This window comes from Cibotium barometz, chromosome 14, assembly GCF_041138505.1.
Source record: "Cibotium barometz isolate CiBa-2024 chromosome 14, ASM4113850v1, whole genome shotgun sequence".
In the NCBI taxonomy this organism is placed as follows: Eukaryota; Viridiplantae; Streptophyta; class Polypodiopsida; order Cyatheales; family Cibotiaceae; genus Cibotium; species Cibotium barometz.
Window position 1 is genome coordinate 23,256,893 of NC_141059.1, and position 24,236 is coordinate 23,281,128.

The 24,236-nt window shown below is 37.4% G+C and overlaps 2 protein-coding genes across 4 annotated transcripts; both read left to right on the plus strand.

Annotated features, from left to right (window-relative positions):
- The first annotated feature begins 2,237 nt into the window (after positions 1-2,237).
- LOC147631822 (uncharacterized) lies at positions 2,238-6,045 on the plus strand. Of its 2 annotated transcripts, none has more exons than XM_086808365.1 (7): positions 2,238-2,520; positions 2,671-2,838; positions 2,960-3,089; positions 3,362-3,421; positions 3,631-4,473; positions 5,055-5,522; positions 5,609-6,045. In XM_086808365.1, exons 1-7 carry the CDS (start codon positions 2,360-2,362, stop codon positions 5,684-5,686), a joined length of 1,908 nt encoding a protein of 635 aa, XP_086664491.1. In that variant the 5' UTR covers positions 2,238-2,359; the 3' UTR covers positions 5,687-6,045. The 2 variants fall into 2 exon arrangements, with proteins under 2 accessions (XP_086664491.1, XP_086664490.1); XM_086808364.1 differs by having other exon boundaries at positions 2,239-2,520; positions 5,052-5,522.
- Positions 6,046-18,314: 12,269 nt separating this feature from the next.
- LOC147631823 (uncharacterized) lies at positions 18,315-23,319 on the plus strand. 2 transcript variants are annotated; one of them, XM_086808366.1, is made up of 6 exons: positions 18,315-18,512; positions 18,673-18,840; positions 18,962-19,091; positions 19,372-19,431; positions 19,664-20,516; positions 21,104-22,094. In XM_086808366.1, exons 1-5 carry the CDS (start codon positions 18,400-18,402, stop codon positions 20,138-20,140), a joined length of 948 nt encoding a protein of 315 aa, XP_086664492.1. In that variant the 5' UTR covers positions 18,315-18,399; the 3' UTR covers positions 20,141-20,516; positions 21,104-22,094. The 2 variants fall into 2 exon arrangements, with proteins under 2 accessions (XP_086664492.1, XP_086664493.1); XM_086808367.1 differs by lacking the exons at positions 18,315-18,512; positions 18,673-18,840; positions 18,962-19,091; positions 19,372-19,431; positions 21,104-22,094 and adding an exon at positions 22,733-23,319 and having other exon boundaries at positions 20,154-20,516.
- The last annotated feature ends 917 nt before the right edge of the window (positions 23,320-24,236 follow it).

Consider the following 24,236-nt stretch of genomic DNA (forward strand, 5'->3'; position numbering starts at 1 on the left):
ATCAGATTTTTTGTACTACTAGCTCTTCAAGATTGACTTATATTTATTAGTACTCCTAGTCTCAATCCTTATCTTGGGACTATTTATTTGATGAGAACATATATGCATACTTTCATTACTAATTATTTCCAATGGATACCATGGGACTCTTGTCTTCTTAGAAATTTTACAAGAAACAAGTAAAGATTAGGAAGGATAGGTTGAACATCAATACATATAAATGTTATAGTAACATTAAAGAAAACTAATTTACATTGGTGGAGTGTAATGCACAATAGTAATCATCATCAAACTATATTGATGTACTTATAAAAGACCATATTAGAGAGTTTGAAAAAATCCCATTACCTTGGGAATTCTCTTTTTAATCTACTTTTTTTTTTGTATCTTGAGTATACCAATTCCGAAATTGTTAGAGAATGTGGATTTTGTACCTACTCTTCCAAGAGCTTTCCAATGATATGTCACATAAGGGGGTTTTGATGAAATCTTAAAAGGGTTTACTATGCCCCCATTTTTTATCAAAAATGGAACTAGAATTTTTTCAAAATCTCTAATATGGTCTTGTAAGTATTTTTTCTTTCTTCAACTTGTGCATGGAAATGTTCAAATAATTATGATTGTATTAGTTGATTATATTTTATAGTAAAGCTACCAATGCATATGTCATTTATTTTTCATAGAACTTTGCTACACAAAAGATGCTTACATGCATGCTTAACACTAGTTTGGTACCAAAACAGGACACTTGAGTGTCCTTTTTTGGGGGTTGCAAAAAAAAATCAAACTCCTAATGTAGGCTTTAAAAACCAAAATGCTTCATTGGGCATGTAGAACATAACCCTATGCTTGACTATTGGTTTTCATGCTTGAGATGAGATAAATAAGCCATAATTTGATGTGTATGACACTAACTTAGCCTCCACTTAAGTAGGTTCTTATCGCCTAGTTCTAAAAAAACTAGAAAAAATAAAAATACAAAATTTGATCATCTTTTTTCAAAAACTAATCATAACTATGCTTGCACAAGTAGTCTACACCTATAGTTACAACAAATAATGCACTTGCACAGCTTTTCCCTTTGATGAAAATCAAAATTAGGCTCATAATTAGACATTTTACGTATTAAAAACAGGTTGCGCAAAAGGCCATGTATGAGAAGAGGCCCAAAAAGTGGCTCTAAAGTTTTGGAAAATTCAAAACAAAGTAGTATTTACCCTATATAACATGGGTGCACCTCAAGTTTTACATTATTAGCTTGCATATGGAAGGAGAAAAATTCATGCTCCACCTGTATAAAAAACATCATTTCAATATTAGCGAGTCAAAAATTTATCCAATAATTATCGTTTGATGATTCCAAGATTTAGTTTACATCATGGGCTTTCCATCAAGCCAAGTTTCATGATCAAACTATGTCCCTTCTAAAAGTTATGTACAAATTACTACTATTTTGAAAACAGCAAAAATCATGCGTTTTATCAGCATGCGTCTAAGAAAATTAAAATATTGCCTTGCAAAAGCTAAGAAAAGTGCAATTTAAAAAATCTCAAATTTTTTTTGGGTCTTGAGGAACATCTGTGGATGTTAAGCATTTCAAAACTCTTAATAGATTGCCCACAAAAATTCAAGAAAAATGCTAACTTTCAGAACACTTTAGTGTCCTCAGGACACTTTGGTGTCCAATTACAGAACTAGTGTTAAAAGACATGTTTTAAAAATGCCAGTTATGATAAATTTATTTGACCCTAACAAATTGATGATATATAGCATGATAAGCAATTTTGAATATTCAAGAAGTTCTCAAATTGGTGATGACATGGCATGTTACAAAGAGAGAGAGGTACTAGAAGAAAGGAGGGGTGGCCAAGTATAAGAGACTCCACATGGCAGCTCTATAACATAAGAAAATGACCATCGCTAGAGTCTTGGGCAGGTTGCAAGCCACTCGCTTGTGGGTAGCATGAATTTGACTATCTGACATTTGCATTTGTCGCAAAAAAGCTGCTGGCATCATCGCTTCGTATCCCGGGCCGGACCTCATGAGCCAGCAATGATCGCTTGGTCCCGTGACCTGGCTAGCTTTGCTGACATGGCGGTCTGTGGTTGGTGGAAATATACACGTGCCTGGTCAAGGGAGCGCGTAGTAGTAAAGTACGCTTTTGCTGGGATGCGATCATTGCGATGTCACGACTCCGTCAACCCGGTTGGGAATTCAGCAGGCGGTATAAAAGCCGCTGCTTCCCCCTTCTCTCTCTCTGTCCTTCACTGATTCCACAGCCGCCCGCCCTATTGCTGTGAGAGATAATCGACACAATTAAATTATTAAGCCCAATATTCCTGCGCCCGGCAACCTAATATGGATGATGATCAGCCTGCACACAATCATGACTGGCCAATTAATCCTTTCGAACCCCAGCGTTTCACATTATCGGCTTTTCAAGCTCAGCAGCTCCTGCAACGCTTAGGCTGGTCTTACTACACGCTTTGGAGAGAAGTCTCCGTGCCCAACTCGCCAGGGTTAGATACACTGATTTCTCCCATTATTGTTTTCCTAGTGCAATAATTAAAATTAATTCGCGGCGAGCTAGTGCCGAGATGCAGTAATTATATAGTGGACTTCGATTGAATATCGCTAATCACACAGCAGTGTAAATTGTAATATTGCAGACTGGTTTGGAGCAGCGGTGATGTCAACAGATCAGCAGCCAATTGTTATATTGCCAGTGGAGCCGGCCAATTAAGCTGTAGTTCGGATCCAGACAATAATTACAAAGCTCGCATTGGACTCCTCTTGCAGCGATATTACAGACAGTGCTTCCTTCCTTTGGGCGTGGGGTAAGACAGATCATATATACCATAGTAACGGAACCGCTTCATTAATTCAAGTACCTTTCAGCCAAATATCCACTTTGTGTGCGCTCCTAAATCGCGTTTATTATTTTCTGTTGATATGCAGAATAGCTGGACTATCAATGCTAACCAAGAGGCATCGATGGGCGTCTGGGGAGGAACTCTTGCTGCAAATCGCATCAATGAGTAATGTGCAGAACCCATCTCCTCCTGATTTACAAATACAGATTTTCGAGGTGATTACCTTCAATATATCAGAAGGCTTATAGTCTATCTAGCTATTGCACCCGAGCTAGTGCTTAGCGTTTTTAGGTTCTTTTTGAGATGTGTTACGGTTAATGTGCTAACATTTAATCCAAACTTCTTTGGGCCGGCGCCTTTGCGCGCGCTCATCAATACCACGTTATCATCATCACAACGGATGAACTCATCACGTAATTGATCACACTTCCCAAACTAAGCATCAGCAAATACAGGTGTTAATTACCCTTTTCTCTTGTTTTCTCAGACTGTGGTTTGCATACCCTTACACGAGGCAGGAGTGCTGGAGCTGGGCACCACAGACTTGGTAATTAGTATTTGTTAGAATTTCAATGTTAAAATTGTCAGATAAGATCGATTATCCCGCAAGGGGCAGCTCTTGACTCCTCCTTGTCAAATTGATCTAATCTGTGAGAATAATGCACCTTTTCGCATCCCATATGCATCTTAGAGTCGTAAATATCACTTATATTATCACCTTGTTGAAGCTTGCTAATTGCATTGTGATGGCCGCAGGTGCCAGAAAATGATGAATTGCTGGCTCAAATACTTCACGTGATCGTTAATGGGCCTACTAGAGACCTCTTTTTTTTGAAGGAGCCAGATACACAGTTGCAGCGGAATATTGCAGATTCTTACTACTCTACCTCCTGTAGCTCTTCACTCAGCTCTTATATGAACGCCAACAGTGGTAGTACCACTGGTGACGTATCGTGGCTGCATAACATGACATCAATTAGCTCAACTATGGTTGATCTTGAGATTGCAGATATTCTTAAGCAAATGCACAATATAGACATGAATACAGCGAGCACAACTGCACTAGCCAGCCTTGATCACCCAGCAGCCATCATTTCTGATCAACATGTTTCACCTCGCAGCTACTCTACGTCAAGTCTATCTATCTCTCCTCCCCAAACCTCTCTCTCCAATATTTATGCCAGCCATTTATCAACACAAATTATAAGCGGAGCTACTTTTATTGATTATACTTCTCCTAACGATGATCTCTTGATGGCCTGCAACCGTGGCTCAACCGTATCAAGTCGTGCTGGATTCAAGCCTTGGACACCAGTACAATCACATGACAGAGATACACAAATGCAGGCCAATTATACTCCAAGGTCTAATTCCCTTCTAAAGAGATGTCTCTTCTGTTTTCTTCCGAAGCTGGGTAGTGAGTCAAGAGCAATACTATGCTCAGCGCCTGGTGGTGCCAGAGGAAACTCGCCAGCCACTGCACTGCAGCAAAATGAAGTGGCTAGGAAACATATGATCGTAGAACGCGAGCGGAGGCGAAGACAAAGTGACAGCTTCAAAGCTCTCAGAACTCTGGTACTGCGAAACTGTACCCACAAGGTACACACTAATCAATAGCTACGCTGTAAGTAAAATGATAGTACTAATGGCATAAAACACAGAAAAACTGGAAATTCACAGCAGAAATCTATTCAAATGGGAGAATCCTGTAAGGTTGGTTTTTAAAAAGTGATATATCACGTGTGAAATATAAAAGGAAATAAAAAGGAATCTACTCGTATATAAAAAATAAAAAGGAATCTACTCGTATATAATGCACGAATGTTGACAAGTCTACAACAGTTGAATGCACAATATGAGGTACTTTGGGGTTTGCATTTGGAATTGGTGTATATACATTTAAAAAAAACAAATAATGTTAAAAGGACCTTGTGTATGTACTAGTGAAGAAAGATGCAAGGATTCCCACATATAAAGCTGACAACTCATTATAGATACCATGATGAAGGGACTCGTTATTAGTGAACCCACTGAAAATGATCAACCTGTTGGCCACTCTTAGCTCTCCATTCTTCAAGACTAGTGTCTTTACTAATGCATCCACACTATGACAAGTACTTTTTCTTCCTGCCTTTCTATGCATGGCGTTCATTTTGTGTTCCTTGGATGTCTGGCAGAAGGTCGATAAGGTGGCTATCCTTGAGCACACCCGTCAACACCTCAAAAAGCTCCAGGACCATGTAGATGAACTCGAGCAAAAGAAGGGTCTACTAATAAGCATGCAAGCTACACAACATGCCATCGTCAATACTAGCTGTGACACGGCAACAAGCCAACCGTTTCTCTCCCCTGCACATGCTCTTGTTGACCCTGATCCCCCTTGCCCACCAAACACCTTCACTTGCTGGTTACTGCCTTCTACGGATCCCCTAACAGAAAAAATTGTGACTTGCCATCATGCTGCCAATGGCCAACCACCTCTTTTTCAGCTCAACTTGAGCATAACAATCCAATTAGCAGCAGCTAATGATACGATCATCAAGGTTCTTAATGCCCTTAAACAAAAGAAGCTTCACTGCATTCACATGGAGTCCGAGTTTTCTGAGAACAGTGGTAACCTCAATGCCAAGCTCTTGGCAAAATATAAGGTAGGTGCTTTCTAAGATGATGGATATTGGTCTCTCGTCTTTAAGATGATTATTTGAAATAACTCTAATTGGCTTTGGAAACGCAGGATAGGGAAAATGTCACACCAAGTTTTGACGAGATATTAGAAATCGAGGAGTGGTGGAGACATTTAAGCCTAACTTGATCGAGAGAAAGGGAAAAGCCGTGAAAGTATTGGCCCTATGGCCCCTATCGAAGAGCTCCATGCAATCATGCACATTCTCCTTATGTTGGACAATTACTAGTTTACGGTATAAGCCACCATCACTAATAAAAGATTGAGCCAACTACTAATCATGATGCATTTATCTCTTGTGCCTTCTTGAAAATAAATTTAAAAAGATCAGAGTCAGCCCTTTAGGCAACAGGCTTCTTTCAATTCACTCTAACGTTATGTCATAGTTAGCGGAGAGAGAGAGCTCTGAGAATTCCATATTCTTTCAGTAGCTTGCTATATTTTTTGTAAGAGCTTTTACGCTTAAAAACTCAAAAGCACTTGTGCTTTGTTTTTGGAGTTATCTTTTTAAAATTAAGTTTTCTAATATGTACAAATATGGATGAGTGGTACAAGGGCTACATCATATACGCTGTTAGTAAAATGATAGTTGCAATGGCATAAACTATAGAAAAATTGGAAATTCACAACAGAAATCTATTCAATGAGAGAACCCTATAAACTTATTTTAAAAATAGTGATATTGTAGCTTGTAAGACCAAAATAGTCACAAATTAGGGAGTTTCATCACATAAAAGGAAATGAAAAGGAATTTACTTGTATATAATGCATAAATGTTGACACATGTTCAACACTAGAATGCAAAATGAGGTATTTTGCGGTTTCGATAATTTTGAATTGGTGTATATATAGTTAAAAAAATAAATAATGTTTAAAGGAATGTGTGTATGTATTGGTGAATAAAGAGAATAAAGATGTGATGATTCCCAAGTATAAAACTGGCAACTCATTATAGATACCACGAAGAAGGGACTCGTTATCAATGAACCCACTTAAGATGATCAATCTATTGTGCACTTTGAACTCTCTATTCATTCAAGAGAAGTGTCTTTACTAATGCATGCACACTACTACAAGTACTTTTTCTTCATGCCGTTCTATCGTTGATTTTGTGTTCCTTTGATGCTTGGCAGAAGGTCTATAAGGTGACTATCCTTGAGCACACCCATCAACACCTCAAAAATCTCGAGGACTATGTAAATGAACTTGAGCAAGAGAAGGGTCTACTATTAAGCATGCAAGCTACACAACATGCCATCATCAATACTAGATGTGACATGACGGCAAGCCAACCATTTCTCTCCCTTGCACATGCTGTTATTGAGCCTGATCGCCCTCGCCCACCCACTACAACACGTCGAGGGAACAACAGTGTTTTCTAACAGTGTTTCAGCATCAGGACAGCGTCTAAGACAAAGGGACAGGGTCAAAGCAGCTCTCAGGAAGGAGCATTAGGACAGGGAAGAAGCCCCTCCCTCAGATGTAGAGTAGTGCGTGGAATCACCGTGCTCTTATGAGTCACAGATCCGTGTTAGTAGGCAACAACTCATTCAAAGAGTGAATCCGCTAATGCCCATCGCTAATGGAGTCACCAATAAGAAAGGGGAAGGGGGTTGATTAAGGCAAAACCTATAGGAATGCCTCCATATGGGTGGAAATGTGTTCGGGGCAAGGAAAGAAGGCCTAAGGAACATTAGCAAACTCTCTTCAAAGAAGGAATCATCACCCCAGAGCAAACAGAGCCCCATGCCTTCACAGCAAGCATGACAATGAAGAGGGCAAGGGCAAGGTATCTTGAGGCATGGCCCATTGATGTGTAGTTTTGAGGGGCCGATGAGAGAACAAGCATTGGGCATGCATGGGTAAGTAGTAGGAAGAGGGCTTATGAGCCAAGATATGCCTAGGATAGCCCCATCAAGTTTTTCTCAAGGGGTATATAAACATAGGAGGTACCAAAGGTGGTTGGATAAGGCCATAAGGCGTCTGGACTTGAGGATCCAGACTCAGAGGCAATCCCACCACACAAATGTTTTCATAACAGCAATTGTGGGCTCGCTCTACTGGCACAATATCCACCGTGATCGCCAGACGTTGATCCAATCAGCCCGTTTGGCCATCGAGATTTCTGTTGGGACTAACAAACTGAGCCTTCTTGTTTTTTAACAAAGTTATAACAGCTTCTTGAAGAATGAGTAGTACCCATGTATGTGTAAAGGAAAATGGGAGGAGTTAGTCAGAAAAGGGGTTAGATTAGACTTGGTGTACCCGGCCAATATTGTAGGGAAGGAGTGCATTATCGTCTGGATAGTTCAAAAACCATATTGGGTCTACTTGGGCCCAAAGAGGAGGAACAATACTTAATAGGAAGACAAGAGAGTTGCATGACTAAATCATGAGTAGAGCTCTTGCTAACATGGGCTAGTCTTTGTCTTACTTTTTTTTATTCTACATATCTATATCTATTCATTATTCAATCTTGTGTTAAGTGTAGTGATGTCTAGATGCAGATGAGTTTTTGGATTTAGGATAGACTTAGGAACTAACCTGCTTAGCATTCACAATCAATATCCTTAGAGAAATATATTTGGATGGACCCATTATTTCCAGTCTCTCTATGAACATCTGATCTCTTAGAACATGATTGTTATCACTTGAAAAAAATATAGATTCTATCTATTGTTGCGGTTGTCTTGTGCTATTTGTCTTGCCTCTTCTGACACACCTTCAGCCCCTAGCATGACTTCAAATTTTTTTTGCAATGTTTTGTAACTGCTACTTTTGCATTGTGATATTTGTTTTGATAATGTTTTAATCTTTGAAGACGGTAAATAATGTCTATAATGAACCACCTTGTCGTTGATCTTCTACACACCCATATAATGTGTTTCATGCAATATGTGTAATGGCTCTAATTCCTTTTTTTGATCTTAAATTAATTTGACAATTTGATCTTTTAAAGTTACATCCACTTTTAGGTTTGTGGATGCAAACTCTTTTTTTGTGTCTGAACCAATGTCGTCATCAAATCATTTTCTAGTATGTTCGAGGTTTCTATTATTGAAGGCTCGATGTTGCCCACCATAGTTTTCTTTTAGATAAGCTTTCCCAACCAAATTTAGTTTTCCTTTTCTTTTCCTGGCACTATGGAAGGATAGATTTGCAAGTGTCTTTTCTTTCTTTTAACACATCAACACTATGATCATCCTCATCACTGTTATAAGTCATCTTATTGCTCATCGACTGAAGAGAAACCCTCCTCTGAGCACACAAAATAGTATTTTTCTTAATTAAGCTTCCTTGTGCCCAAATATAGAGAGCATGCCTATGACCACTTATGGTTATTCCCAAGTCTTTCCAAGCTACTTGTGACATGTAAAGTAAACTTCTTCCATTTATTTAATGCATTTTTTGCTTGTGGAGTAGTTATCAAACCCAATGAACTCTTTCATAAACTATACAACTTGAGAAACATCCCTTGATAGGACTTTGTCCAATGATTCAAATTCCATGGTGTTGAATCTAAATACAAAAGACAAATATGAAGATAATAAACAGATACCTTGATTCTTATCAAGTTAAGTGGTCCAAAAACAAATTACATTCTTGTTAATATATTTATCAACACTAAGTTAGTATCATATAAACTTTTCTAGAATAATAAACGAAGTCATATAATATTACAATCACTACAGCATACCTGATTTAGTACTTGCATTTGTTCTTATTAAGTTCAGTGGTCCAAAAACAAATTACATTCTTGTTAATATATTTATCAACACTAAGTTTGTATCATATAAACTTTTCTAGAATAATAAACGAAGTCATATAATATTACAATCACTACAACATACCCGATTTAGTACTTGCATTTGTTCTTCTGGGAAAAATCTGTAGATTACTATCTATACATCCCCAACCTCAACGGTATACAAAACCCAATCTTCACTATGAAAAGAAACAAGTAGGACACTTGACAATGTTCAAAGTTGAAAATAGAGATGTCTACTTCAAAGATGAAAATAAAGAAGTCAAAAATAGAGAAGACTAGATTTGTATGTGAAATATTAACAGCACACAAGACTACCAAAAGTGCATAAAAATGTGGGGGATGTTGAAAAACATGGGTTCTCTTTCCTGGGCCTTATGTTTGTGTATAATATTACAATGATTGCAGCATACTTGATCTAATATTTGCCTTTATTCTTATCTAGGAGCGATCTATAGATTCACAACTCTGCACAGGTTCCCAGCCTCAATGGTCTCCAAACACTAATCTTCACTAAGCAAATAAACAAGTAGGAAACTTGATGCTCCAATCTTCAAAATCAAAAATAGAGATGTCTTCTTTAAAGATGAAAATAGAGAAGACTAGATTTGTAGAGTGAAATAATAGCAACACAAAAAACTATAAAAAAGTGCAAAAAATGAGGGGAAGTTGAAAAACATGGGTGTTATTTCCTCCTAGTTATGTTTTTGTACCATATTACCATGATTGCAACATACCTGATCTAGTATTTGCCTCTATTCTTCTCTAGGTCAAATCTACAGATTCACAACTATCAGCGCATTCCAACCTGATCAGTAGTCTAAAAAACCCAATATTCACTAGGCAAAGAAATAAGTATCTCCAATCTTTAAAGTAAAAAATAGAGAAGACTTGTTCAAAGATGAAAATAGAGAAGACTAGAGTTGTAAAGTGAAATATTAGCAGCACTGAAATACTAAAAAAAATAAAGAATGATATGCTGGCAAAGTTAAAAAACATGGGTGTTATTTCCTACTCATGTTCCTAGAGGAATACTGGAATACTTAATACAAGTCTTTGATAGTTGAAACTTTAATCATGGCTAAAAGATTTTTGGTGAATTCTTGAAAGTAGCTTGATTTTTCAATACAAAAGGTCATTCTTTTCTTCTTAGATAAATACTAGATCTAGCATAACACTTTTCTCTAGTGTGCCTAGTTAAATTTTATTGTATCTTAATTGTATCTTAATGGAAGAGCTTTTAAAATTCTATCTAAAAATATCTTAATGGGTTTGTGAAGAAGGTGTTTTTTAAATCTAGGAATGAAAGATAAGACATAAAATGATAACTTCTACTTTCTCATAATGTACACCTTGATTTTCTCAAACTTCTTTCTATCCATATTAAATTTTAAAGCATCAATGGAGGTTATGTTTTTTAAGATATTAATATTTTGTTGCTAATGCAATGTTATGTATACATAAAGATAGAGTATGGTTCTTAGACTTAGAAAGTTTCAATGAAACAATCATTTTGAAATCTTTATTAAATATCACGGTAATAAATTATGCAAAATTTGGACTTGAAGAAAGCAAACTATTTCAAAACTTGAAAACCAATACTTTCTAAATGATCAAAATTATTGGAAAACTAAAAAATAAGAGTACTTGTACAATCCAATAAAATCAAATGATTTTTTTATAATACCTTATTAGTGGCATTAAATTTTATTAAATAATTGGTGTCAAAAATGATTTTTAGATTAATTATGAGCTCAAAACTTTCTTTAATGCATGTACCTTGAGCCACACTTGATATCAATAAGTTCTCGCTATGCAAAAAAGAGCTCTTTTAGTTTTTTTCAAAAATTGAGCACTCAAGATTACTTGGGATAGTCCATCATCCACGTAGCAATATATTATTAGATATAAATAGCTGTTGTCCTACAAGTGGTGTCATATAATCAAAACCATCACATGCTCAAGACCATCACAACAACTTTAAGTACAATCTCTTTGAGGTAAAAAGTGAAATACATTGATCCTAGCAATGTAAAGACCTAATCATCTCGGTAATATAGATCGAAAGATGAATTTTACTCCCGTATATAATGAGTAATTTTATTTCTAAATTCTTTACAATAAAATATCCTTTGAGACATGTATCAATATTAAGTACTACTTTAGAGCATTTTTTTAAAGTGAAAAAAATCATTGTGTACTCTACATGTACCAAAGTGCATGACCTTACGTACCACAAACACTAATCCTTAAGAGAAATGTCTTTTCAACTCCTATAGGGAACTTTGGAAACTCTTATACAAGATTCTAAAACTTTAGGATGAAGCGTCAACATTGTAATTCGTCAAATCAAGAGTGCATTTCTATTAGTAGTAGCAAAAGTTTTAGGGGGGGTACTAAGTAAACAAAACCAAGTACAACATGCGGCATCTCTCTTCAAATCAAATACATCATTTACCCTTTACACTTTCACTAGCTTATGTATCACAAATTCCAAATATTAAATCGAATCAATTGTGGTTCACATAGGAGACCTAATTGCAATCTCTTATAAGAGATATTCTAGATAGCCCTGAGCCCACTCTACAGATGGATGATCATACCAGCTCCATCAGTCGTACCACATGTTGATGATGATCTAATTGTATTAAAACATTAGTATTGGGAATTTATAGAAGTATAACTAGTTCACTTGTCTCTCAAAAATGATAAAAATCATGCATTTTTTTACCTAAATCAAGTAGTTCTAGTTGCCTATCACACATGATTTTATGTCTCATGTTAGAGTCTGGCCTAGACCCAACACTTACGTGGTTCTAGACCACCTAGTTAGCGTCAAAGTGGCAGCGACTAATGTAGCTGTGCCCAATGCAATAAGCCAATGCCAGGACATTGAGCTACCTGTCTGCCTAAACGTGGATGTTGTGAAGTTCAGATATGGAATGTCTCAACAAGGTGTATGACTTGAATTTCATTTCATTCCAATGGTTGACGAAATAACACTACAAGTGGGCATGTGAAGTGTTGTCTCTAAGATAATGGATCATGATGTATATGAAATATGGGGGGTTTAGATTGTAAACATGAGAGAAGGCATTGAGGTAGACAACTTGTTAATTCCTGGAACATATACAAGAGTGTCTTCTTCTTTTAAATAAAAAATAAAAAATAAAATTTAGATTAAATAAAGTATATACTCTTAACATTGATGGTTTAGACATCAAGACTATGGTTCTAGAATATACTATTGCCAAAGGATTTACAACTATTAGATCAACTTCTTATAAAGCCAAAAAAAATTACATATCACTAAAGATTCACTTTGTTGAAATTTTTTTTGGCAAGTGATTGAAGTGCCAAATGTTTATCTTCAAATGTCACAGTACACTTCAAATGGGGAATGCTTGGTAAGTTCTACTTTTTCTCTAGTAGTTCAAATACATGTGGTGAGTATGATAAGGTCTTTTTGTGACATCTTATTTTCTTGAAAGTAATATTAGTCAAGCCTACACTTTGGGGAGAACAAACATGCAAGCTAGCAAAAGGACTTGAAGATTTTGATGTAAAACGCTATTTAATTAGAGTATAAGTTGTTAAAATTTCCTATTAAAGTACCTTTTACAATCAAACAATATAAAGTTTAAGATACATTTCACAAGGATGGAAGTGTTCCTAATAAAGCGCTTGGCATGTACTCTAAGGCTCCAACATATTATTATGTAGTGGATTTGATTAAAGAAGATAAAGAAAATGTATTTGCTCTATTCAAAGTATTTAAAGAATAAACTTTTTTTCTCTCCTTGTCTTGAATTTATTCTAGTGCCTCTTTATAGGTATTCAATATTTTCCTATATGAAAACATTTAAGAATAGATTTTCATATTTTCATCACACTACAAGGGATCGGGCTCATACCCGCGCTCCTAGCCGCTAAAAATGACTTTGTGAAAAAAAGTAGCGGGCCCATGTATCAACGCATGTATCAACACGGCCAAAGACATGCGTGTAAAAGCGCGTGTATAGGAGTGCTCATACGTGCTCATACACGAGCGTATACACGCGTTATGTCAGTTCAAATGCATTTAGATGCGTTGATACAAGCGTCTATACACGCGTTTTGTCACTTTAGATGCGCTTATACACGCGTATTTCTCAGATTTGATGCGTTTATACACGCGTGTTTTACAGATTTTTTGCGTATATACACGCAACTTTTTGCAGTTCTGGCGCGTTTATACATGCGAATAGAGAGCAAAAAAAAAAATCCAGAGAGTGCTATATGGTGCCTGAATGCTATTCCAGCATTCCAGCACCCAATAACACTCTCTGGATTTTTTTTTTGGTGCATTAGACCATCCACGAAGAACATATCCATGAGGAAGATTAAGACAAGAATGACATGAATGCATACATTGTCAATACACGATTCAAGACAGACATGAATGTAATACTATTGATTCACAATTCAATATTACTATCAAAATTTCACACATATATATAAGGGAGTCCATATCTCGAAGGAGCCCATGGCTTCAGTTTACAAAAAAATATATACAACCACATCCTCAATATGGAATGTGATACTATAAGTCTGAGTACTACTCAGACCAGATGATGACTCGGTGCTCCCTCCGTGCTCAGATGAGCTTACATCGGTCGGAATGTCCGATGAGTAGTGCTCACGTCCACCCTCTGCAGTGGCGGCGGGTGGATCATCAGCAGCTTGTGCCTGTTCAAGTAATATATAGTATATAAGTATATATATGTGTAATTCAAGAAACCAAAATCATTCGTTTAGAGTTTTCAAGTATCTATCGACCGTATGGTCTTATGGCCATCTCAAACTGCACGTCGGTAATACGTCCCTCGGCTCTGAAGATGGCCCACGTGTCACGTCTGCTATGCCGGCGAGCATACGCAGTATCGTGGGTTGTGGGCTTCCTCCCCGTAACCCGTCGTCGCTGTATCAAAATCAACACAATTTGTAAGATTAAAACAATCATAGAATCAATGAATTAAGTAAACAATCAAATAAAGTGACAAGATACTTACGAACTCTGCCTCCCATGACTCGACGCCCTGGATGGTGCCCAAAATGATTTAGCATCTCCATCAGCCAATTGCTGTACGCAAATGGATCGGATGAAGAACCTAGAATATCCATAAAGAATCTGTAAAAATAATCCTCATGTACATCATGGGCTCTCTTGACTCACACAAATATCATCATTCAAGTCACCTATCAGCCTGCAAACCATAGAAATAGAAACGCAGTCTCGTGTATACACCCATCCAGAAACGCGTGTAGAAATAGGAACGCAGTCTCGTGTATACACCCGTCAAAAAATGCGTGTATACACGCGTCCAAAAACGCGTGTATATCTGCGTGAACAGTCTGTGCAGACAGGATACACGCGTTTATACACGCGTGTCTACACGCGACCTATGCAAAAAAAAAAATTAAAGCGACCGACCTCCGACAATGTGTCCTTATAAAAGGCCCACTATCACCCCTGTCAGAATCGTTCACCCAAAATCGCAACCACAAAAGCAAAAGGATGGAGACAAACCCAAAAAGCAAAGAGAAAATAGCATAAACAAATCTGAGGAAGGAGACAAGGCAAAGGACAAACTGACTCACCTCTGAAAAAGTGAGTCTTCTTTCTTGGTCGGTTTCCTCCCGTGTGTGCTCCTTCTCTGCTCCCTCCTTGCACTTAGGTTTTGTTTCTGTTGGAAGAGGCGAAAACAAAAGAGAACAGATATGTTAGTTCAAAATCTTTATTTGGGGAAGGCGGGCTATTTTTAGTTTAAACATATCGTCGCGTTTATAAACGCATGTATGTTCGCGTGTATGATAATTTAGCTACGTTTATACACGCGTTTTGCAGGAATTACCTGCGTTAATATACGCGATTTTTAGGAAATAGCCGCGTTAATACACGCAATTTTTAGTAATTCATTTTTAAATAATTTTTTTTAAAGGATGGCAAAGGATTCAACTTGAGAAAACATAAGGTTATGCCATTGTGTAAACTCATGTTAAGGAATCTATTGAGAATAACATGATAATTTGCATTAAAACCTTTGGTTTCCTTCAATTTTACTTACTTGTACATCATGTGTGCTTGATCAAACAAAGGGAGAAAACACAGTTTCTACAATAAGGAAGATGAAGTCTACAAAAAAGAAGGTGTAATTATAATCCTTATAAATGACTATGCTAACATTGTAATGTACATATTGAAGCCATCCATTGTATTTTCTATGTAGGCCTTAAAAGATATCTCAAACAACGCTGCTTCCACTGAAAGCATAGAAGGCATGTAGGTATGGAACTACATTTTCTCCTTTTTCATTTAAAAGAGAGAAAACATTTACCTTGAAATATTAAAATACATATTACAATATATCTGACAAAGAGTATAATGTACGTTTAATAATTATACTAAAAAAGAATAAGGATAGACTTATAGTGAGAAAGTTTAAGGCATAAGATTTCTCAAAGCAAGTGGGTTTATTGATAAATATATAGACACAAGTCATGCTTATGTTGTAGTGGGCTAATATTAATACACAAATGGGCTTCTTTTCTTGGTAGTTGGCAGACTTTAGATTTTATAATAATAAATATTTCAAATAACTTTTCTTGCATTTCTTAAGCTTATAATATGCTTATATTCATTCCTAAGTCTAAACATGATGGGTTTAGAGTAGTAAACTTGATTATCTTTAGAAATTCCCACTTTGAGAAGTTTTACACCCTATGGTTTCTGGATATAAACAATCAGATCACATAAAAAGAAATTTCAATAGATATGCAAGAAGTTAAAACAAAATCAAACTCCAAGAGACTTGTTAAAGTGCCAGCTAAGTACAAGGAAGCAATCGAGAATCAAGTAAATTCATCATACCATAGGGCTTCTTGGTTTGTAAGCTTTTTCATGAGTGGAAGCATGACAATATTTAGTGTGCTTATCTTTTTTTAACAGATAACTCCCCCCCCCCCGAAAAAGGCTTTGTCTCACTTGCTTCCAAAAATAATTGAAAAGATTGAGCTCTGTTCTATTCTCCCGAGTGTTATTTTGCATTCTTATCCTAACATGATAAATTTCAAAAACTATATTATAAATACTCAGGATAACTAGAAATATAAAATTTTTAATTCATATTTCTTTATCGGATTTGGTTGTAGGTTCAACAGCTAAAAGTGCTTGAGAAAGAGGCTATAGCTTTGAAGTTAATGGGAGAGTATGACATAGATTCGGCCATGTATGAAAAGCTGCAAGAATTTGTGAAAATTTTACAAAAGACAAAGAATGGATAATTTTTTGAATTTAACATATCAGTTAAGGAAGACGAGACATTGGATATCTTGATTCAATGGGCACTTGCAAACAATAAGGTTAAGTTGAAGGAAAACAATGGTAAGGAAATTACCCAAGATGAAGTTAAGGTGCTATAGACGTTTTAAACTTATATTCCACAAGCTTATAGTGTTGTAACTACATAACTTTTCTTTGTATTTTGGTGGAGAAATAAACAATAGTCTTAATTTTGTAGCAAGAATATAGTAAATCATCAATTATTAATAGCATTAATATTATTTAATAATTTCAACACTTCCTTTTACTAGTTTGTTTTCATAGAGATTCATTTTTTGACAAAATTTTGAGATTTAAAAATGATAGAATATGTCTTACTTATGTGTTTATTTCAATATCAGATTTTTTGTACTACTAGCTCTTGAAGATTGACTTATATTTATTAGTACTCCTAGTCTCAATCCTTATCTTGGGACTATTTATTTGATGAGAGAACATATATGCATACTTTCATTACTAAGTATTTCCAATGGATACCATGGGACTCTTGTCTTCTTAGAAATTTTACAAGAAACAAGTAAAGAATAGGAAGGATAGGTTGAACATCAATCCATATAAATGTTATAGTAACATTAAAGAAAACTAATTTACATTGGTGTTGAGTGTAATGCACATTAGTAATCATCATCAAACTATATTGATTTACTTATAAAAGACCATATTAGGGAGTTTGAAAAAATCCCATTACCTTGGGAATTCTCTTTTCAATCTACTTTTTGTTGTATCTTGATGAGTATACCAATTCCGAAATTGTTAGAGAATGTGGATTTTGTACCTACTCTTCCAAGAGCTTTCCAATGATATGTCACATAAGGGGGTTTTGACGAAATCTTAAAAGGGGTTACTATGCCCCCATTTTTTATCTTGCAAAATGGAAACTAGAATTTTTCCAAAATCTCTAATATGGTCTTGTAAGCATTTTTCCTTTCTTCAACTTGTGCATGGAAATGTTCGAATAATTATGATTGTATTAGTTCATTATATTTTATAGTAAAGCTACCAATGCATACATTTATTTTTCATAGAACTTTGCTACACAAAAGATGCCTACATGCATGCATAAAAGACATGTTTTAAAAATACCAGTTATGATAAATTTATTTGACCCTAACAAATTGATGATATATAGCATGATAAGCAATTTTGAATATTGAAGAAGTTCTCAAATTGGTGATGACCTGGCATGTTACAAAGAGAGAGAGGCAGGAGGGGTGGGCAAGTATAAGAGACGCCACATGGCAGCTCTATAACATAAGAAAATGACCATCGCCAGAGTCTTGGGCAGGTTGCAAGCCACTCCGTCATGCGAGCGGGTGGGTAGCATGAATTTGACTATCTGACATTTGCATTTGTCGCAAAAAAGCTGCTGGCATCATCGCTTCGTATCCCGGGCCGGACCTCATGAGCCAGCAATGATCGCTTGGTCCCGTGACCTGGCTGCTTTGCTGACATGGCGGTCTGTGGTTGGTGAAAATATACACGTGCCTGGTCAAGGGAGCGCGTGGGATGCGATCATTGCGATGTCACGACTCCGTCAACCCGGTTGGGAATTCAGCAGGCGGTATAAAAGCCGCCGCTTCGCCCTTCTCTCTCTCTGTCCTTCACTGATTCCACAGCGGCCCGCCCTATTGCTGTGAGAGATAATCCACACAATTAAATTATTAAGCCCAATATTCCTGCGCCCTGCAACCTAATATGGATGATGATCAGCCTGCACACAATCATGACTGGCCAATTCATCCTTTCGAACCCCAGCGTTTCACATTATCGGCTCTTCAAGCTCAGCAGCTCCTGCAACGCTTAGGCTGGTCTTACTACACGCTTTGGAAAGAAGTCTCCCATTCTTGTTTTCCTAGTGCAATAATTAAAATTAATTCGCGGCGAGCTAGTGCCGAGATGCAGTAATTATATAGTGGACTTCGATTGAATATCGCTAATCACACAGCAGTGTAAATTGTAATATTGCAGGCTGGTTTGGAGCAGCGGTGATGTCAACAGATCAGCAGCCAATTGTTATATTGCCAGTGGAGCCGGCCAAGTAAGCTGTAGTTCGGATCCAGACAATAATTACAAAGCTCGCATTGGACTCCTCTTGCAGCGATATTACAGACAGTGCTTCCTTCCTTTGGGCGTGGGGTAAGACAGATCATATATACCATAGTAACGGAACCGCTTCATTAATTCAAGTACCTTCCAGCCAAATATCCACTTTGTGTGCGCTCCTAAATCGCGTTTATTATTTTCTGTTGATCTGCAGAATAGCTGGACTATCAATGCTAACCAAGAGGCATCGATGGGCGTCTGGGGAGGAACTCTTGCTACAAATCGCATCAATGAGTAATGTGCAGAACCCATCTCCTCCTGATTTACAAATACAGATTTTCGAGGTGATTACCTTCAATATATTATAAGGCTTATAGTCTATCTAGCTATTGCACCCGAGCTAGTGCTTAGCGTTTTTAGGTTCTTTTTGAGATGTGTTACGGTTAATGTGCTAACATTTAATCCAAACTTCTTTGGGCCGGCGCCTTTGCGCGCGCTCATCAATACCACGTTATCATCATCACAACGGATGAACTCATCACGTAATTGATCACACTTCCCAAACTAAGCATCAGCTAGTTATCAAATACAGGTGTTAATTACCCTTTTCTCTTGTTTTCTCAGACTGTGTTTTGCATACCCTTACACGAGGCAGGAGTGCTGGAGCTGGGCACCACAGACTTGGTAATTAGTATTTGTTGGAATTCCAATGTTAAAATTGTCAGATAAGATCGATTATCCCGCAAGAACCAGCTCTTGACTCCTCCTTATTATCAAATTGATCTAATCTGTGAGAATAATGCACTTTTTCGCATCCCATATGCATCTCAGAGTCGTAAATATCACTTATATTATCACCTTGTTGAAGCTTGCATCACCTTGTTGAAGCTTGCTAATTGCATTGTGATGGCCGCAGGTGCCAGAAAATGATGAATTGCTGGCTCAAATACTTCACGTGATCGTTAATGGGCCTACTAGAGACCTCTTTTTTTTGAAGGAGCCAGATACACAGTTGCAGCAGCTATACAGAGGACGGAATATTTCAGATTCTTACTACTCTACTTCCTGTAGCTCTTCACTCAGCTCTTATATGAAGGCCAACAGTGGTAGTACCACTGGTGACGTATCATGGCTGCATAACATGACATCAATTAGCTCAACTATGGTTGATCTTGAGATTGCAGATATTCTTAAGCAAATGCACAATATAGACATGAATACAGCGAGCACAACTGCACTAGCCAGCCTTGATCACCCAGCAGCCATCATTTCTGATCAACGTGCGCAGCTACTCTACGTCAAGTCTATCTCTCTCTCCTCCCCAAACCTCTCTCTCCAATATTTATGCCAGCCATTTATCAACACAAATTATAAGCGGAGCTACTTTTATTGATTATACTTCTCCTAACGATGATCTCTTGATGGCCTGCAACCGTGGCTCAACCGTATCAAGTCGTGCTGGATTCAAACCTTGGACACCAGTACAATCACATGACAGAGATACACAAATGCAGGTTAATTATACTCCAAGGTCTAATTCCCTTCTAAAGAGATGTCTCTTCTGTTTTCTTCCGAAGCTGGGTAGTGAGTCAAGAGCAATACTATGCTCGGCGCCTGGTGGTGCCAGAGGGAACTGGCCAGCCACTGCACTGCAGCAAAATGAAGTGGCTAGGAAACATATGATCGTAGAACGCGAGCGGAGGCAAAGACAAAGTGACAGCTTCAAAGCTCTCAGAACTCTGGTACTGCGAAACTGTACCCACAAGAAGGTACACACTAATCAATAGCTACGCTGTAAGTAAAATGATAGTTGTTATGGCATAAAACACAGAAAAACTGGAAATTCACAGCAGAAATCTATTCAAATGGGAGAATCCTGTAAGCTTGGTTTTTAAAAAGTGATATTGTAAGACCGAAATAGTGACAAATTAGGGGGTTTGATCACGTGTGAAATATAAAAGGAAATAAAAAGGAATCTACTCGTATATAATGCACGAATGTTGACAAGTCTACAACAGTTGACTGCACAATATGAGGTACTTTGGGGTTTGCATTTGGAATTGGTGTATATACATTTTAAAAAAACAAATCATGTTAAAAGGACCTTGTGTATGTACTAGTGAAGAAAGAAAGATGTAAGGATTCCCAAATATAAAGCTGACAACTCATTATAGATACCATGATGAAGGGACTCGTTATTAGTGAACCCACTGAAAATGACCACCTGTTGGCCACTCTTAGCTCTCTATTCTTCAAGACTAGTGTCTTTACTAATGCATCCACACTATGACAAGTACTTTTTCTTCGTGCCTTTCTATGCATGGTGTTCATTTTTTGTTTCTTGGATGTCTGGCAGAAGGTATCCTTGAGCACACCCGTCAACACCTCAAAAAGCTCCAGGACCATGTAGATGAACTTGAGCAAAAGAAGGGTCTACTAATAAGCATGCAAGCTCCACAACATGCCATCGTCAATACTAGCTGTGACACGGCAACAAGCCAACCGTTTCTCTCCCCTGCACATGCTCTTGTTGACCCTGATCCCCCTTGCCCACCAAACACCTTCACTTGCTGGTTACTGCCTTCTACGGATCCCCTAATAGAAAAAATTGTGACTTGCCATCATGCTGCCAATGGCCAACCACCTCTTTTTCAGCTCAACTTGAGCATAACAATCCAATTAGCAGCAGCTAATGATACGATCATCAAGGTTCTTAATGCCCTTAAACAAAAGAAGCTTCACTGCATTCACATGGAGTCCGAGTTTTCTGAGAACAGTGGTAACCTCAATGCCAAGCTCTTGGCAAAATATAAGGTAGGTGCTTTCTAAGATGATGGATATTGGGCTCTCGTCTTTAAGATGATTATTTGAAATAACTCTAATTGGCTTTGGAAACGCAGGATAGGGAAAATGTCACACCAAGTTTTGATGAGATATTAGAAATCGAGGAGTGCTGGAGACATTTAAGCCTAACTTGATCGACAGAAAGGGAAGAGCCGTGAAAGTATTGGCCCTATGGCCCCTATCGAAGAGCTCCATGCAATCATGCACATTCTCCTTATGTTGGACAATTACTAGTTTACGGTATAAGCCACCATCACTAATAAAAGATTGAGCCAACTACTAATCATGATGCATTTATCTCTTGTGCCTTTTTGAAAATAAAATAAAAAAGATCAGAGTCAGCCCTTTAGGCAATAGGCTTCTTTCAATTCACTCTAACGTTATGTCATAGTTAGGGGAGAGGGAGAGCTCTGAGAATTCCATATTCTTTCAGTAGCTTGCTATATTTTCTGTAAGAGCTTTTACGCTTAAAAACTCAAAAGTACTTGTGCTTTGTTTTTGGAGTTATCTTTTTAAAAGTAAGTTTTCTAATATGTACAAATATGGATGAGTGGTACAAGGGCCACATCATATATGCTGTTAGTAAAATGATAGTTGCAATGGCATAAACTATAGAAAAATTAGAAATTCACAATAGAAATCTATTCAATGAGAGAACTCTATAAACTTATTTAAAAAATAGTGATATTGTAGCTTGTAAGACCAAAATAGTCACAAATTAGGGGGTTTCATCACATAAAAGGAAATGAAAAGGAATTTGCTTGTATATAATGCATAAATGTTGACACATGTTCAACACTAGAATGCAAAATGAGGTATTTTGCGGTTTCGATAATTTTGAATTGGTGTATATATAGTTAAAAAAACAAATAATGTTTAAAGGAATTTGTGTATGTATTGGTGAATAAAGAGAATAAAGATGTGATGATTCCCAAGTATAAAACTGGCAACTCATTATAGATACCACGAAGAAGGGACTCGTTATCAATGAACCCACTTAAGATGATCAATCTATTGTGCACTTTGAACTCTCTATTCATTCAAGATAAGTGTCTTTCCTAATGCATGCACACTACTACAAGTACTTTTTCTTCATGCCGTTCTGTCGTTGATTTTGTGTTCCTTTGATGCTTGGCAGAAGGTCTATAAGGTGACTATCCTTGAGCACACCCATCAACACCTCAAAAATCTCGAGGACTGTGTAAATGAACTTGAGCAAGAGAAGGGTCTACTATTAAGCATGCAAGCTACACAACATGCCATCATCAATACTAGATGTGACATGATGGCAAGCCAACCATTTCTCTCCCCCCTGCACATGCTGTTATTGAGCCTGATCGCCCTCGCCCACCCACTACAACACGTCGAGGGAACAACAGTGTTTTCTAACAGTGTTTCAGCATCACTTTTTATGTTAGGATGTCAAGGATTCCGTTCGCTGCTCCACAATAAAATTTCGCTGAACAGCGCTGTTAACAATGAAATTTCGCTACTCCACAACGTTTATAGCAACAAAATTTCGATGCTGGGCAGCGCGTTTAGCAACAAAATTTCGCTGCTATACTATGATTTTGCTGCTGAACTGCGAAATTACGCTGCTATTTTTGTTGCATGAAATTCTAGAGAGTTGTTGGATGCTGAATTTTAAAAATACATGTCACATACACCTAGAAAATGATATATAGTTTTTAAAAAACATCCATTAAAACCCTTGGAGCCATGTTTCGAGCAGAAATAAACATAGTTGAAAAGCGAAACAATATCAAGATCATGAATCTATCCCATCTTGTAATAAATCCATATGTGTTGCTTCATTAATGTCTATATCTAATGGAACCTCAATGAAAAGATGGGGTTGCATATCAATATTAATATTACTATCATGATCCAATGAGGCATTGTCATGATTAATAGGTGACTCATCATCTACTTTCGATTGATGTTCCTCATGATCTTCATCGGCCCTATCCAAAATGTTTTCTTCGTCGTCTTCTTCCAATGAGCCTATTTGAGGTAGTACTTGCACCTCATCTTAGAGATTCGGCCTCCACATCTTGATATTGAAAGATCTGTTTTGAATGAGGAAAAACTTATATAACATACCACCACTTTGGATCAATTCGATCGGCGTGAAACACAACCTAACATCACAAAGCAAAGGGTTACACTTTTATTATACCACATCAAGATTTGATTTGGGATTGGTTGGGTTTCTAACTTGTTGACAATGTTGAGGTAGTACGAAGATGGAGTCAAAAGTATTTCTACTCTCATGCTCGGATAGAGTGGAGACACAATGAGGATAGGATCCACGCCCACCTAGCGCGCCTTTACCCCAGGACAACTATGACTATTCCCCATCCAAACCCATGCCCAAGACTCTTTGAGTGGAGGGCACTTTTGATAGTTCCATGTCCCACAAATATTGATATGTAGATAGCCTCATGGCACATTCAGGGTTTGGGGGGGCCTTAGAGCTTTCAGAGGTGAGGCATCCTTAGAGGAGAGCTATAGTTGGGGGACCCATTGACATTCTCTTTCTCCAACAGCACCATCTTTTCAAAGGGGCATACCTGTTGTTGTGGGAAGATTTTACCAAGCAAGAGTAACACTTTTTGGTCTCCCTCTTTCGGCCCCTCTAGGAC